Source organism: Geotrypetes seraphini, chromosome 11, assembly GCF_902459505.1.
Source record: "Geotrypetes seraphini chromosome 11, aGeoSer1.1, whole genome shotgun sequence".
NCBI lineage: Eukaryota > Metazoa > Chordata > Amphibia > Gymnophiona > Dermophiidae > Geotrypetes > Geotrypetes seraphini.
This window is the reverse complement of record NC_047094.1, coordinates 31033136-31047709: the sequence shown is the minus strand read 5'-3', so window position 1 is coordinate 31047709 and position 14574 is coordinate 31033136. Positions and strand designations below refer to the sequence as shown.

Here is a 14574-nt window from a genome sequence, read left to right as displayed (position 1 = left end):
ACAAACACGTTACAATCAATATGATGGTAAAAATTAGCCGTAGCTCAGTTTATTAATCAACAGCTTTAACAATCATAACTTAATTAACAGCAAACCAAAGAGTTCCTCCCAAGCTACCAAAATATACATTGTTTCAGTGCCCTCAACCCCACCACCTCAGCAGGGTCAGTGGGGTGGCATGACCCACAGGCCCCTTTACCCGGGTCATCTGACCCACCAGGCATGGCTCCCCGCTGGCCCACTGCTCATCGCCGGATGAACCCCATGACCCAGTAGCTCGGGAGATCCGCACCCCCCGAGCTATCATCACCAGCCAAGACAGAGGGCGGGCAGGTGGGAAAAAAAACACCCTGGATGACCTCGGAAGGAGCCAAGTTCTCCCACGTCCTGCCTCTTAACACCTCGCCTCTCTGCCCCTCACTGCCTCCCCCAATCAATTTAAACTAGCTATTAGAGAATGACATGGGTAACCCGCCAAAACGGTGACCAAAAAAAAAGGTCACCGTGAGTTTGGGGACAAGGCCATTCACCGCCCCGTGGAGCGGTGAATGGTAGCAAGGGGCGGTGAACAAGTAGTGAACGCACGGTGAATGAGCGTTCGATCCGGCAGCCCACTCTCTCCCGCTAGCTGTCTATGCATCTCCCTCCCTCCTTTTCCCTTACCTTTTCTTCTTGAAACTGGCGATTTCTATAAGGCTATGAGCTGTATTACAGCCGGAGCCTTGAAGTCGTGTCGCGTTGCCTGCTGGAAAAAGTCTTCTCTGACGCAACTCCCTGTTTCCGGTTGCATCGGAGGAGACTTTTCTAGCAGGCAACCCGATGCGACTTCAAGGCTCCGGCTGTAATACAGCTCGTAGCCTTATAGAAATCGACAGTTTCAAGAAGAAAAGGTAAGGGAAAAGGAGGGAGGGAGGGAAATGCACGGCTGGCCGGCGGGAGGGAGCTGCTGGACCGCGTGAAGGACGCTGGGGGTGGGAGGAGAAGATGCTGAAGACGGTGACGGGGCGGTGAGAGAGACAGCGGGGACGGGGATGGGGCGGTGAAGGGGACGGCAGAGACAGGGACGGGGCGGTGAAAGGACCAGCGGGAACGGGGCGGTGCAGAGGATGGTGGTCCGGGGACGAGAACAGAATTTTTCCCCATTGTCATTATCTACTAGCTATTCCTAACCGGCCCCTCGCCCAATCCTCTCCCCTTACTCCTTCCCCTCCTATACTAACCTCCCCCCCACCGATGGGCGGCACGCGGGCCCTACTAGCCCCGTGTTATATTCTGCCCATTGACACAAGGTCTCGGGCTCCCATATAAACTGAAATCATAAGAGGAAAACTGTGTGTCGATGTTTTTACCCTTCCAGTCTGCCTTTTTTCAGTCTCCATTTGCTTTCCCAGTTCCTCTGAAGTCGCCTCATTGACACGATTCACATTTGCAACTTTTGGCCCTCCAGCGTGGTTAACAGCGTTATCTGTTTTATGACTTGAAAAAGAAACAAACAATAAAGAGCACAACAGTACATTTATTTCAGGAAAGAGTTAATCTAGGTGAGACTTGATATACATCCTGTAGACACAGACCTTTAGTACATCTGATCCTTCAATTGGTCATAATTACATTACATTACATTACATTACATTACATTAGGGATTTCTATTCCGCCATTACCTTGCAGTTCAAGGCGGATTACAAAAGAATTATCCAAGATGTATTACAACAAGAACTTACAAAAAAAAAAGTGGTCATTTTCAAAAAGAGTAAGAAATGGGTAAGGTTATTTGTTTGGGGTAGTTGGCTTTAGTGAGAGGTGGAGTTTGAGACTTGCGGTATTATAGTGGATAGAGAAGGATGCTGAGAATCAGGAAGGCAGGATGCTCAGGAAGGGTGGGCTGGGCTCTCGTACAAGAACGGTTTGGCTGGCAGGGCTTGAGCAAACCCGCTAGCCAAGAACTGGCTGCCATAGTGCTGGAATGGATCTAAGTAGGGTTACCAGGTGTCCGGATTTCCACGGACATCTCCTTCTTTGTGAGGACATGTCTGGGGATCCAGATGGCTTTTCAAAACCTGGCACTTTGTCCGGGTTTTGAAAAGCTTCCTGTAAAAATCGGGTCGGGAGGGGGCATCCTTTCTCTCCTCTCTTCTACCTTCCAAAGTATTTAGATCAATGCTGTCTTGTTAAAATGTTTATTTTATTTTTATTTTTCCTCTAACTCTACTTTTCACTTCTCTATTACCCTCCAGGTACTTTAGTTAGATTGTGAGCCTTCGGGACAGTAAGGGAATTTTTCAAGTACCTTTCTTATTTCTAATCTTAATGTATATTTTCTGTAAACCGCTTAGAACCTAACGGATGTAGCGGTATATAAGAAATAAATTACATTACATTACATTACATCCGCACTTGAACAGACGCAAAGTGACATCATTGCATCACGTCCGCGCGGATGCCGCCTGGAGACGGGGCTGGGGGAAGGGGGGCGGAACGGGGCGTGATGCAGTCGGGATGGGGCAGAACTAGGAGAGCCTGTGGGCATGGCAATGGGTCTGGATTTTCCTTCAGGAAAATCTGGTAACCTTAGATCTGAGTTCAGGCCCCTGAATACCTCCCCAACCCCAGCTACGCCAGTGCCTGAGTCCACCCAGGCTCACCTGTAGCTATGCCACTGCATGCAGGCCAGAGGTTGTGGTAAGAGCAGATAGCGTAGCTGGTTTTAAGAAAGGTTTGGACAAGTTCCTGGAGGAAAAGTCCATAGTCTGTTATTGAGAAAGACATGGGGGAAGCCCTGGATCGGTAGCATGGAATGTTGCTACTCTGGGATTCTAGAATCTTGCTACTCTTTGGGAATTCTGTATGGAATGTTGCTACTCCTTGAGCTTTGGCCAGGTACTAGGGACCTGGATTGGCCAGCATGAGAATGGGCTACTGGGCTTGATGGACCTTTGGTCTGACCCAGTAAGGCTATTTTTATGTTCCCTGCCCTAATTCCCTGGCCATGCCCCCCCCCCCTCATTTTGTGGTTAGAAATCCACTAGAGTAAAGGCCGGGCAAGTCGCAGACAACCGATTTATACTGGTTTTTCAACCGTGTGAATTTATTTGAAAATTATCAAAATTACAAAAATTTTGGGAAAAATACATACTAGGCACCTCTGAAATAAAATCTAAATTGAATCCACTACAGAATGGCAGTCACAAGGTATGACACAAGGTATGACACTTTCTATTTATATAACTGAATGCTATAAAACATACAGTTTTAATTTGGTGGGGAGATAAATGTATTTAATTACATTATTTGACATATAACATCACATATTATTCAAGAGCTTGAGTTACGATTGCACTTGACTGCTTTAACACACATTAATGTCTCTGACTCATAATTCTACCTTGCATCCCATTTAATTCACTGGAACCTAGGTACTAATACCATGCATTAATGACATTAGTGCAGGTTAGTTAACTCTGCTCCCTAATTATAACACATTTTTAGCGGTAGTCTAGTAAGCTATGATGTCGCAGTCTAGTAAGTTGTGATGCCTTTTTGTTGGAAAAATAATCTGAAAACACATTTCCAGCATAATCTAGGAATAATACAGAAGTAGGAAAATGATCCAGCGATCCTAGTGCCCAAATGTTTGAGTAACAGTTTTCATATAGTAATACTTGCTGCGGTAAAGAGTGGCCTAAAAGCACCCTTATATGGGGTTTTTGCCGCTCGCAAAGGTAATTTTTTTTAGCACAGCTGGAAATGGCAAATTTTCCATTTTCCGAATTAATGGCCTTGCATTAATGCCATTAGTGCATGGCCATTAACAAAAATTAGCACATTATCGCTCACCGCCACACGGTAATCCTGTACTATCTACCAGAGGGTGCTGAAAAATTCTCAGCCCAACCAAAAAGGGAATGGTGTGGAGCCATGAAACTTACATGTTACTCCACATATCCACCCCTAAGTTCAACACACTTAGCACATCATGGCTAAAGTTTCTGTAACCCTTCCAAAAAATACTCCGATGTCCGGTCACTGAAATACTGCTCTGTTGCTGCAATCACCTTGAAATCATTCAAACATTGTTGATCTTTCAAACTCTTTTTAAGGTTTGGAAACAGAAAATAGTCAGAAGGAGTAAGATCTGGTGATCTATGCACTGAAACCCCAACTGCGTGAAAACATCCATCATTTTGCCAGCCTTTTGAGCAGGAGCATTGTCTTGCAAAAAGAGTACTCCTTTCTGCAGCTTCCTTCTCCTTTTTTCTTTCACTGTCTCCTTTAATCAGCACAGCAAATTATAGTAGCATTCTGCATTAACTGTTTGGTCCCTTGGAAGATAGTAAGTCATTACAAGACTTTCCTGAGCCCAAACACTGTGGCCATGACCTTTCCTGCTGACCTTTGGGTCTTGAATTTCCTTGGCCTTGGAAAACCTGAGTGCCACCATTGCATGGGCTGTTGTTTTGTCTCAGGATCATAGTGGTGTGACCATGTTTCATCAACAGTAACTAGTCGTTCCAAAAAGTTTGACATCAACATGTTGAAAATGCTACAAAATCAACTTGACATCGTTTCTCGTCAGCATTAAAACATTTGGGTACCCACCTGGCTGACAGCTTCTGCATACTCAGCTGCTCGTAGATTATACATCTAACACGTTCCCTGGATATCTGTAATATCTCAGCAATTATTTTAGCCAATATTCGCTGATCTTCCAAAATCAGGTCATGGACATGGTCAACAATTTCAGGACTTGACATTCTTTGAGGCCTCCCAAACCTTGCTGCATCTTCGGTCTTGAAATCTCCGTGCTGAAAATTTGCACACCACTTCTTCACTGTGCAGTATGATGGGCATTTGTCACTCAATGTTTACATCGTACATTCATGGATTTCCTTTGAGTTTTTTTAATGCAGAAATAGGAACTTCGAGACAGCTCAAATTCCACATTTGAAAATTCCACCCTTTACGCCGACATGGTTCAATCAATGATCTGAAACAATGTCAAAACATAGCGTTATGATGCTGCAATTTGGCACTTTGCAAAATAAAATAACACTCTTTTCAGCTACAACAGCATAATAACGCTTGGAAGTTGGTTGGGCTGCAAACTTTTCAGCATCCCTTCCTAGTTAGTGAATGGTGATATAGCTGCAGTATCCAACTGGTGCAGACATGCCTACTCTCTGCCCCCCATCATACCTCCTCCGCAGAAAAATTATTTTTCAGCACCTGGCGTGCATGCACTCTTTATAAAACTGCTGCAAGATGCCTCAGCGCATCCCCCGTCAGCCCTTCTAAGCTGTGGTAAGCACCGCTTAGTAAAAGGGTGTCCTATAAACTTTCTTAGGTCATAATTTGATAGCTTCAAATTATACACATATTAAGTAATGCTATCTGTTCAGATGGAGCTACTGAATATACATGTACTGTATATCTTGAACTGTCAAAGTTTGGCCTTTCAAATTATGCTTGCTATTTGCATATGCAACTTAACCACATAATTTATATGGCTGACTAGAGCCACTTAATATGGCTATGTGGTGCTACCTCTGGAACACCCCAAATTTTGCCCCTGTTTTGGATGCATAACTTTGGGCACATGATTTATATGTCCAAAAATGATCGGTTCACCTGCAGAGGGTTTAAAAGCAAACATGCATGAAGTTAGCACTAGGGCCAACCACCTAAGAGGCTTTAAATTTCAAAGCTTATATGCTTATTCTTTCTATTTTGCTGACCTGCAGAACTCTTCTTCAGACGGGATATTTCTTGCAAAAGAAGGCTTATCAGTTTCTGAAACAGAAATCATTTCAACATTTTATGTATACATTTGTTTTTTGTGCGTTCGTCTCTGGCTGTCAGTGGTTAAATAAAATGAGAGCTGCTGTAAGTTAAAATGAAATTGAATAGTCAGTGCCATAACCCTGATTCTGGCTGGCTCTGAACATCTGGTGTCAGCACCAACTTGGAAGTGCTTTCTGGTTAAGTTGGTCTATTCAGACCAATGGCATATCTGGCTTGCTAGCAACCAGGGGCGGAGTCCCCTCCTCCAAGCTGAGCACCCCCTCTTCCAGGCAGCAGGGGGGTTGTAGAGCGGTTGCAGGCCTGTGGTCTGCATACACGTGGCCTCCAGCTTTGCCGGTTCTCCGCCCCACAGCAGGATATTGACATCAAAGGGGGCAGGGCCGGTGAAGCCAACAGCTGTGCACATGTGGACCATGACCTGCAACTTCTCCACACACTCCCCAATTCCCTGCACCCAGGGCGGACCACCCCCCACCATCCTCTCCCTGGTACGCTAGAGATTCAGACCACTAATCTAATAGCAAATTGGATAAAGTTTGGTCATTCAGCCTTTTGGCCATCTTAATTTCATCCAATTTGCTGTCCAGTTAGCGATCTGAATATGGCTGCTAACTAGATAACCTCCAGGTCTACCCAATCTCCACCCATGGATCACCAAAGCACTGTCTCAATAGTGCCAAAGTTCTCAGAAGACATATTGAGTGGTAGTATCTGGTTAATGCCTCTGGCTATCTCTTTCCCCAGTACTTACCCAGTTAGCAGTGTCCATCAACCAGATAAGTACTTTTGAATATCAGCCCTATAATTCTACTGTATTTTTTTTTTTATCATAAAACAAAAGATCACATGGCATCTAAATCACATGAACAAAATTCCTCACATCATGTAGCTTTATCAGACAGACAGAAGCCAACTGCTTTTATGAAGCGATCCCATCCCTAATGGGTTTTTCCCTTTTTCTTTCCTTTTCCCTTCTACCCTTTTTTTTTTTTTCTTCACCACTAATAATGTACTCTTATTCCCTTCCCCTCTTTTCTAACCTCACCATCATGTTTGTCACTGTTAAACGTCCTTTATGTACACACCCCGTCTGTCTTATATGTATTATTATTGATAACCATTTCTCCTACTCTTATTTTATCATTTTATTGTAAACCGGCTAGATACTAGTTAATGGTCGGTATATTAAAAATGAATAAACTTGAAACTTGAAACAACTGAGAGTAAGGATACCCATTAAGAAGCCAGCTAGTCTTGGAAGACCAGTGTAGGCCAGGAGACAGGGAAACTCATTCTTTTCCAGAAAGGCCAACCAACCTTCACATCAGAAAGGACAGTGTGTCCTATTCTTGACTTTTGAAATCTCTCTTTGCTAAGCATTCATGGATTTCTCCTAATTTTGCCAGCATATGTACTTAGAGAAAATATATATATATATATATATATTTTTAATAATTTTTATTATTTTATTAAATTACAATAGTGTAATACAGTAAATTGACAACATGAAAATATTATAAGAAAACATTACAAGCAGAAAGCATAGAATCATAACTATAACCGCCCCCCTTCCATCAATTATTGATATTAACAATATTAAACATCTTAATAAGAAGATTCAATATCTATGTTAATCAGTATCTATCACTACCCAACCCTCCCGCCCATCCCAACCCAGATGTGTAATGAAAAAACTCAGAAGGCAATATATTATCTATTAATTTGCATTCGCAAATAATGCCAATGGATTCCAAATTTTGTTAAATAGAACACTACTTCCTGAACGTTCTGCGTTTACTCTTTCAAATCTATATGTAGTACATACATTAGTCCACCAAAATGTGTAATTTAACCTGTCATGATTTTTCCAATTTTTTGTGATCATTTGAACCCCAATACCAGTTAAAATCAAGAAAAGACGGCTTTTATAGAGAAAATATATTAAAAAGAAAAGTGGTTCATGGTATCCTTTGTAACTTGAAGACAGATGGTAGCTCCATATCCTCCCTCTGCTTCCACCCGGTCCCTACCTCACTGCAGCTATTGCTACGACTCAGTGCATTGTGGAATCATTGAAATCGCTTTGTTTTCAAATACTGGTATGTTGGCAGAAGAAACTGGGCTGGGAAACGTGATGAGAGACCAAAGGTCAAATAAGGAAGCTTCAGATGAATTAATGAATTCCCCGATTTCCAACCGATCCAGTTGAATTAGCATTTAACATGAAAAAGCACAATAATAGACTTATGACATGCCTTACAAAGCTTTTTCTAGGGTTACCAGACGTCGGGATTTCCTCGGACATGTCCTCCTTTTCGAGAACATGTCCGGGGGGTCCGGACGGCTTTTCAAAACCCGGCACTTTGTCTGGGTTCTGAAAAGCTTTCCAGGTAGTAGCGACGTCGGGCCGGCATCTTTGCACGCACGGATGCAACGCGGCGACATCATGCGCATGCGTGCGACATCATCGTGTCCTACCAGCGCTTGCACAGATGCCCTCCCGACAAGCGACCAGGTTGAGGGGGGGCGGGGCTGGGGACAGAACGGGGCACGGCTTGGGTAGAATGGGGCGGGCCTGGGGGTGGGGCGGGGCCATGGGTCTGGATTTTCGTTCCCGAAAATCCGGTAACCCTAGCGTTATCAAAGGTCAAACATTAAGTTCAAGCGTATGAAAAGAAGCTGGCTTGAGAAAACGAGCAGCTCATTGCTCTTACTGTACCTTTTGAGGAGTGGTTTCCATGACGTCCTACTTTACTATACGAGCGCAGGAAGTCTGCAAAGTTTCCATTTCTCCGAAGTAGTTCACAATAAGTGCCAGCCTCCGAGATTTCTCCATCCGCCAGCACTACAATCTTATCCGCTTGTGACAAAATGTTGATTGCATTAGTCACTACAACTCGTGTCTGAAAAATATTTCCATGGCAGGGACTGATTCAAAAGGGAAGTTTCTCCCCTTTTCTACTAAGGGGAAATTCATTTTACGAATTGTGGACAGAGAAGATGGCCATTCTAATGACACAGACATGAAACACTCGCCATCATTCACTTAAGTGCCCTAATTCAACTTTTGAAGTTGCATGAAAAATTCTATACTTTGTAGAAGGAGAACGATGTACCCTTGGACCTTGCCCAAGGACCACTGTTAGTGCTGGATTGATTACTTTCATAATTAACTTATACAGCACTCCATCTTTTCAGTTCAACCGGTACTGTTCTTAGATTCCAACTAGAGAATGACACGGTGACAAAATTCATCACCGTTCCCGTCCCCGCGGATAACCATCTTCATGTCATTCTTTAAAGAGAGAGGGAAGAATCAGAGTATGAATGGCCACAACCACTGACCCACAAACTTTGCTTTAAAGAATGCTGGTGTAGAAGGACTGAGGTTGAGATAGACACTACAGAATGACAGTCTCTGGTATCCAGAGCAGATATTGTGATGTCATAATGCCTCATTCCATCAGTGCCTAAGAGCCAATCACATCAGTGATGTCACAATGGCTTCATTATCCTTGGCTCACATAAGAATCAGAGTATGAATGGCCACAACCACTGACCCGCAAGCTTTGCTTTGAAGAATGCTGGTGTAGAAGGACTGAGGTTGAAATAGACACTAGAAAATGACATGGAATTATTTCCCGTGGTTATCCGCAGGGACGGGAACGGTTATGAATTTTGTAACCGTGTCATTCTCTAATTCCAACTACTGAAGTCTCCATCAAAGCTCACTCCAGTCCATTTACACCCTTCCAGTCACTGAAGCCTTCCCCAGCTCACCCTCAGGTGCTATGAATACAGGAAAATGTAATGCAACAATACATACCCTGTCCTTGAGCAAACCATTTGGTCCAATGATATTCTCAAAAATATGCTGTCCTACATTGGCATCTACTGTAGAGAGTGGATCATCCAGAAGGTAAACAGAGGCTTTCTTATAAACAGCCCGAGCAAGGCAAAGTCTTTGTTTCTGTCCTCCAGATAAGTTTATACCCTATGGAAAGATTTCAAGAACTATAATGACGTTAAGTATCTGTCCTCTTTGCCTTTGCTCTTTAAGAACTTTGTTCAGTTTGTTTTTGATTGTTACGAATATGTTTGACAGACAGACGTAATATTCCTTATGGTATAATTCAAATTAAAATACTCATCAGACATTAGAGCCCTTAGTGACTATGTTGTTAGGTGTTTAATGCAGCAGTTAATTCATGCTAATGTAGAAGATATAGGGTTACCAGACGTCCAGGAAAACCTGGACATGTCCTGTTTTTGGAGAACTGTCCGGGTGCCTGGAGGGATTTCCAAAACCTGACAGTTTGTCCGGGTTCTGGAGTCCCCCGACCTCAGGGCCGCACCTGTGCATGTATGGACGCTGAAGCGATGACGCTATACACATGTGTGCATGCACGTGATGTCATTGTGTCGATGTCCGTGCATGCGCAGATGCGGTCCCGAGTTCGGCTGGGATAGGTCGGAGCTGGAAGAAGGGCGGGGCTGAGGGCGGAACTAGGTGTCTTCTTTATTTATAGAGAAAATCTGACAACCCCAAGAAGGCACCTCTTGGGGTATATAAAAGTAAGGGACCGGGCCTTGTAATTAACGCAGAGTTGTTCCTGTAACTGATAGTGTGGCACATAGGCAGCGGATTGCTGCTTCGTTTGGAGGGCCCAGGAGCTCCCGAGTCTCCCACCCACCTCCTCCCGGCATCGTGCAGCTTCCACAAGCAGGCCTGCCCCCGGAAGTAGAATGAAGGGTTCCGGCGCAGGGCCTGCTGCCTGACGCTGTGCGTAGACTCCCAACGGTATTTAAACAAGTCACCCGGGAGACGGGCGGGAGGGGAGGGCTAAAACGGAAGAAGAAGAAAACAAAAAAACAACCAAGAATTTGGGGGGGGAGGCCATGGCCCCGGTGGCCTCCCCCGGTCCAACGCCTACGGTGTGGCAGATAAAGAAGGAGTTAGTTATACCTTCTTAGGTGTATTCAACTGAATTCCATGTAATCTGCAGTGAAGTTAGCATGTGGCGGCAAACTTTCCTCTGAATTAACCACAAGGCAGTCCTCTAAAAAGTGCTGCGAACACCCCCTCCCCCCCTACAGTTACTGCAGAGTTTTTGCATTCAACATGTTAATATTTGCAGTTAATGCATTTTAGTAACTAGGTGCCTATAGGAACACACTGAATCCGTTCACCAGGATCAAAACTTTGCTGCACTAACCATCAGGCTACTAATTTTTTTTTTTTTAATTGATTTTATATTTATACAAACTTTCCATGACACAGTATAATCTCGTTATAATTGAGTTCAAGAGACCTGGAAAAATAGTCCATTATATCCAGAGTCCGTTATATCCAGAGTTGCATTTAAAAAAAAACTTTATTTACGTCAACTTGAAACAACGGTCAATCAATGAACAATAGTCACTGCACAAGCATGTCAGCAACATCAAGAACAAAACTCAGCAAAACACTGGTATGGCACGAAATGATTGCAAAACCAGAACCCTAAAAGATGTGCTCTAAAGCATTATGTTGTACTGTACTGGAAAGAAAAATAATCTGTCATTTTCTTCTGGGCTGCATTTTGATACTATATCACTATATCGCCTTGTAGGTGAAGCCTGCATGTCCATTATAGCCGAACAAAACTACAGCTAAAAGCGGCTCTGGGAACCAAATTAAAGTCCATTATATGCGAGTCTGCTATATGCAGTGATTTTCTGCATGTTCATAAAGGCGCACGGCCGGGACCAGCAGGCCTTGACCGCTTTAAACGATATTCCATTATAAGCGAGTCCGTTATAACGAGATTATACTGTACACCATTTCAAGACAATCCATGACAGGAAATTGTGTAAGCAACTCTTCCAAAAGAAAAATAAGTCTCAAACGGAAAAGTAGGTGTGTGGGTATGTGGGGGCAGGGGAGGTGGGGGGGAGGTATCTTATAATCACACATTCAACCTTGTTTCCCTCTTCCTCACCCTACCTTTTCCCTTGAGACTGTCACTGGAATGCTTTTATGCCTCACTTATATATTCTGATATTATCATCTTTTGCTCATTCCTGACCTGAGGAAGAAGGTTTTGGGCTTGAAAAGTTTGTCAAAAATGTATTAAATTATTTTGGGTCCATACATACCGTGTTTCCTCGAAAATAAGGCACTGTTTTATATTAATTTCGGGCCCAAAAAAGGCACTAGGTCTTATTTTCGGTGATGTCTTATTTTTTTCATGTAATGATCATCTCTCCTTTCCTCTCCTTCACCCCAATTCTTTCTATTTCCTTTTTCTCTCCCACAAGTACAGTATCTTTCCTCCCCTCCCCCTGTGTAGCATCTTTCTATCCACCCACCGCCGCCGCAATGCACCCTCACCCCCATCTCTCCCTCCCATCCGAACTACGAGACAGGAATACCTTATAACAGCGTCGGCAGCAATCTACACAGGCAGCTTCAAGGCCTTCTATCTCCCGGGCGTTACTCTGCTGCGTTGCTGATGACATTATCAGTTCGGATGGAAGGGACAGATGGGTCAGCGGGAGGGGGAGTGGGGCGCAGCAGCCAGGCGGGCAGGGAAAGCGCTGCTGCTGCCAGCAACTAAGGCTTATTTTCGAGGGTAGGGCTTATATTAAGACCTACCCCAAAAATCATGCTAGGGCTTATTTTTGGGGTAGGTCTTATTTTCAGGGAAACACGGTATGTGTGAACACACCCAGTTGCGCACATCCTGAAAAGCAACCCTCACTAGTTCTGGGTGGAATTTCTTGTTTGATCATAGACTTGCCTACTTTGAGCAGCTTCCCCCTTCGACTGTTATCAATGTCCATTCCAATTTCACAGCAAAAAAAGCAAACTTGGTAACCAGAAACTTGAAATTTGGATTACAACCTTGTCTCCTAGCTGTGTGTGACTTCCAGCTGGCAAGACCTCAAGGTCTGGTTGCAGTGCGCATGCTTCTATCACTCTGTTATACCAGCTCTCATCCATCTCCTGCCCAAAGGTCATGTTGCTTTTCACCGTAGCATTTTGGATCCAAGCTTGCTGGGGAACATATGCCACAGATCCCTGGAGGAAGCAGAGAATTTTATAAGACGATGCTATAAACTGACCCATCAAATTTACAAATCTGAGGGGAAGTTGTTAATGTGGACTACAGCTAAGGGGGTTATTTTACCACCAAGCCGCTCTTATTATAGAAAGAAATGAAGTAGTAAAGGGGGAAGGGGCGGGGAGACAGTCCGCCCCAGGCGCTGTCTTGGTAGGAGCGCGGGCACCTGTCCTCCTCTCTGCCCCATGCTACTTCCTTGCCCCCCCTCCCCACTGCCGCGTATGCATGCCACATCCCTTCCCCCGTATCTCTAACGTTCCTGGTGCGAGCAGCAACCCCCCAACCTGCTGTTGTGCCAGCGTCCGGTCTTCCTCTGACGTCACTTCAGCTTGGGAGTTACTGCTCGTGCCAGGAATGCTCCATGTCGATGCGGAAGCATGTACCATCTCCTATTTAGGAGGTGCCAAGGGCCTGATTCTATATATGTCGAATGAAAAACTGGCGCCGACTAATGCAGCAATAAGGGGGTGATTCTGCACGTGGTGCCCACCATGGCAGGCGCCTAGCAAACGGACACCTGCCGCGTGTCCATCACCGAAGGCGTCGAATATAGAATCGTGCACACCGGCACCTAGCAAGAACTTTAGGTGCTGTAAATATAGGCCAGGGTTTCACAGGCCCACGTTTCTGGCACCTAGGGTCCCTCATAAATCACGGCCAGCGTTGCTTAGTGTCACTGAAGGTCCACACCACTCGCGGCATTTCTAGGCAACGGCTGGCACCACAGACCAAGGCGCTGGTCAGGTAGGCTGCATAGTGGGGACTTTTTTTTAAAAATGAGTATTTAATTGGGTTGTGACCATGCAACCAATTATCGTGCCACTTAAACCCAATTAAACCAATTAAGTTAAAGTACCATGTTGAGAATCTGGCCCTAAGTGCAATTCTATATAAGGTGCCCATTACAAAACCATGCATGCTTAGGTGGCAATAGGCATTCTAACATTTAGGCATGCCCTATTTATGCCAGGGTTTTCCTGGCCTAAATGCCTGCACCTAAGTTAGGTGCCCAATGGCTCCTAACTCAAAAAGCAGGCGCCTAACTCAAAAACTGAGAGGAAAAGGAAGATGAGAGGAAGAAGAAAATCACGGAAAACTCTGGTATAAAGGGAAATACACTTATAAAGTCCTTGTATGATACAGGTGAAGCATATTAAGTCCTTTGGATAACACTAAAGGTGAAGAAACCAGACCTCAAAGAAGAAAAACCCCCTTTCTCCCTCCTGCTCTAATAAATCAGTATGTTAACAATCTAAAAGACATTTCTTACTACATTTGCCAGCTGTCATATACTGATTTGGAAATACCCTGCTGAACTAATTGCTAGACTAAGCGAAACTTATGAAAAGGAACAAACAAGACTTAACTCTGTTGCATGGCAATAGGGCCTCACACCTGGCAGGATATTATGAAAAGATGAACACATCTCATGGTCAGAAATAGAATTCTTAAGAATATCATTTAGTAAGACGTGTCTTGTGATAACAAAGCAGGGGGGGGGGGAGGCTCGGAATTGCTGATATGGTAAATTAAAGGGGCATTTGCGGGAAAAGGATAGGCCTTATGGTAAACTGAACAGATGTATAGCGTGACACAAATGTATAAACCAATAAATGAATTTACTTATGTAATGACGTGTAAACAAAGAACCAATAAAGATGTATCATG

The 14574-nt window shown here is 44.2% G+C and overlaps 1 protein-coding gene across 6 annotated transcripts in view; it reads right to left on the bottom strand.

Annotated features, from left to right (window-relative positions):
• The window catches only part of LOC117369262 (multidrug resistance-associated protein 1-like), a 92142-nt gene that overhangs the window by 30573 nt on the left and 46995 nt on the right, over positions 1-14574 (bottom strand). For all 6 annotated transcript variants that reach the window (XM_033963560.1, XM_033963562.1, XM_033963561.1 and 3 more), the window contains 5 exons: positions 12687-12863; positions 9627-9794; positions 8520-8703; positions 5734-5788; positions 1350-1476 (listed from right to left, as the gene is read on the bottom strand). In XM_033963560.1, coding sequence (XP_033819451.1) covers positions 1350-1476; positions 5734-5788; positions 8520-8703; positions 9627-9794; positions 12687-12863 — 711 coding nt within the window. The remainder of the gene's footprint in view (positions 1-1349; positions 1477-5733; positions 5789-8519; positions 8704-9626; positions 9795-12686; positions 12864-14574) is intronic.